General features: G+C 37.5%; 1 protein-coding gene across 1 annotated transcript in view; it reads right to left on the bottom strand.

Moving 5' to 3' along the window:
• The window catches only part of LOC122152097 (serine/threonine-protein phosphatase with EF-hands 1-like), a gene marked incomplete at both ends in the record, with an annotated part of 25,770 nt that overhangs the window by 17,838 nt on the left and 6,890 nt on the right, over window positions 1-1,042 (bottom strand). Inside the window, one exon of the mRNA XM_042783491.1 lies at window positions 842-991. Coding sequence (XP_042639425.1) covers window positions 842-991 — 150 coding nt within the window. The remainder of the gene's footprint in view (window positions 1-841; window positions 992-1,042) is intronic.

Genomic DNA, 1,042 nt, shown 5'->3' with positions numbered 1-1,042 from the left:
TGAAGAGGAGGCATGTAATTAAACTGAAATTAAAAGGATGAGTAGACATTAGCAACAATATCGTCATCCATATGTGTATAAAGGTATAAAGGCACCAAAAAACTCAAGGTGCAGTAAGTGTCACACTTTTGTCTGTATCAAACTAAATTCCAGGTCGAGACCCCACCTGCCTCGATTGATTGGAAGTTGGTTATCAGGCCTACGGGGTAAACGTCTGGATTTCTCACTAGGGCCATATACTATTATATGGATCTGTAGCTGCTATTGGTCCTCACCGGGACCACTGCGGAGCACTGGCTCCTCCCCTACCCCTCATCCCCCACCCCTAGTCTGAAGAAGAGAACTCCACTAGCTCTGCAAGGTCCACTCAAGGGAGCCCATCGTTAAGTGTGGGATCTTTACCGGCACCACATAGCCACTTCCCTTAGAGGTCCTGTCAATGTTTTCCTGCTTGGCTTTTCTGTATTTAATATGATAGATTTAAAATAATTTTTAATTCCCCTGAGCTACTTTAAGTATACTATAAAAGAAATTTTATCAATTTAAAAGGAAATTGAGATTTTACTTTTAAAAAAATCTGGATTTTTCACTTTTGGTAACTATGTGAAATGCAGTTTTCTCATTTCCCCACTTCCACCATGAATTTTAAAAATATTTTCCAGATATAGAAGTTACTCATTTAGTTCTTTATCCTCCACTCATAAATTTTTTTAAAAAATTTTAGTAATGTTTTCAGTTACAATGACCACAAAAGCATAATCAATATATAAGGATAAATAAAAGAGGCACACATTCCCTAGTAAAGCTCTGAGATAAGATCCATGCAAACATTACTACTCACTTTGTTTCGTTCTAAACAGCGGAGTAAATTCAAGTCTGTTGCCTCTGATACCCCACCATGTAGGATCAGAATTTCACTATCAACTACTGTAGCAATTGGGAGCCAGGCATACACTTCTTCTAAGACTTTCAAGATTTTTCTTCCATATACCTGTAAATAAAGAGCTAGAGTAAGTTTTGTTTTCCTGGTAGGTTCAGTTTT

This window comes from Orycteropus afer, unplaced genomic scaffold (assembly GCF_000298275.1).
Source record: "Orycteropus afer afer isolate SDZICR_OR568_19922 unplaced genomic scaffold, OryAfe1.0 scaffold01741, whole genome shotgun sequence".
NCBI classification, from domain to species: Eukaryota; Metazoa; Chordata; class Mammalia; order Tubulidentata; family Orycteropodidae; genus Orycteropus; species Orycteropus afer.
This window is presented reverse-complemented; position numbering and strand designations above follow the sequence as displayed.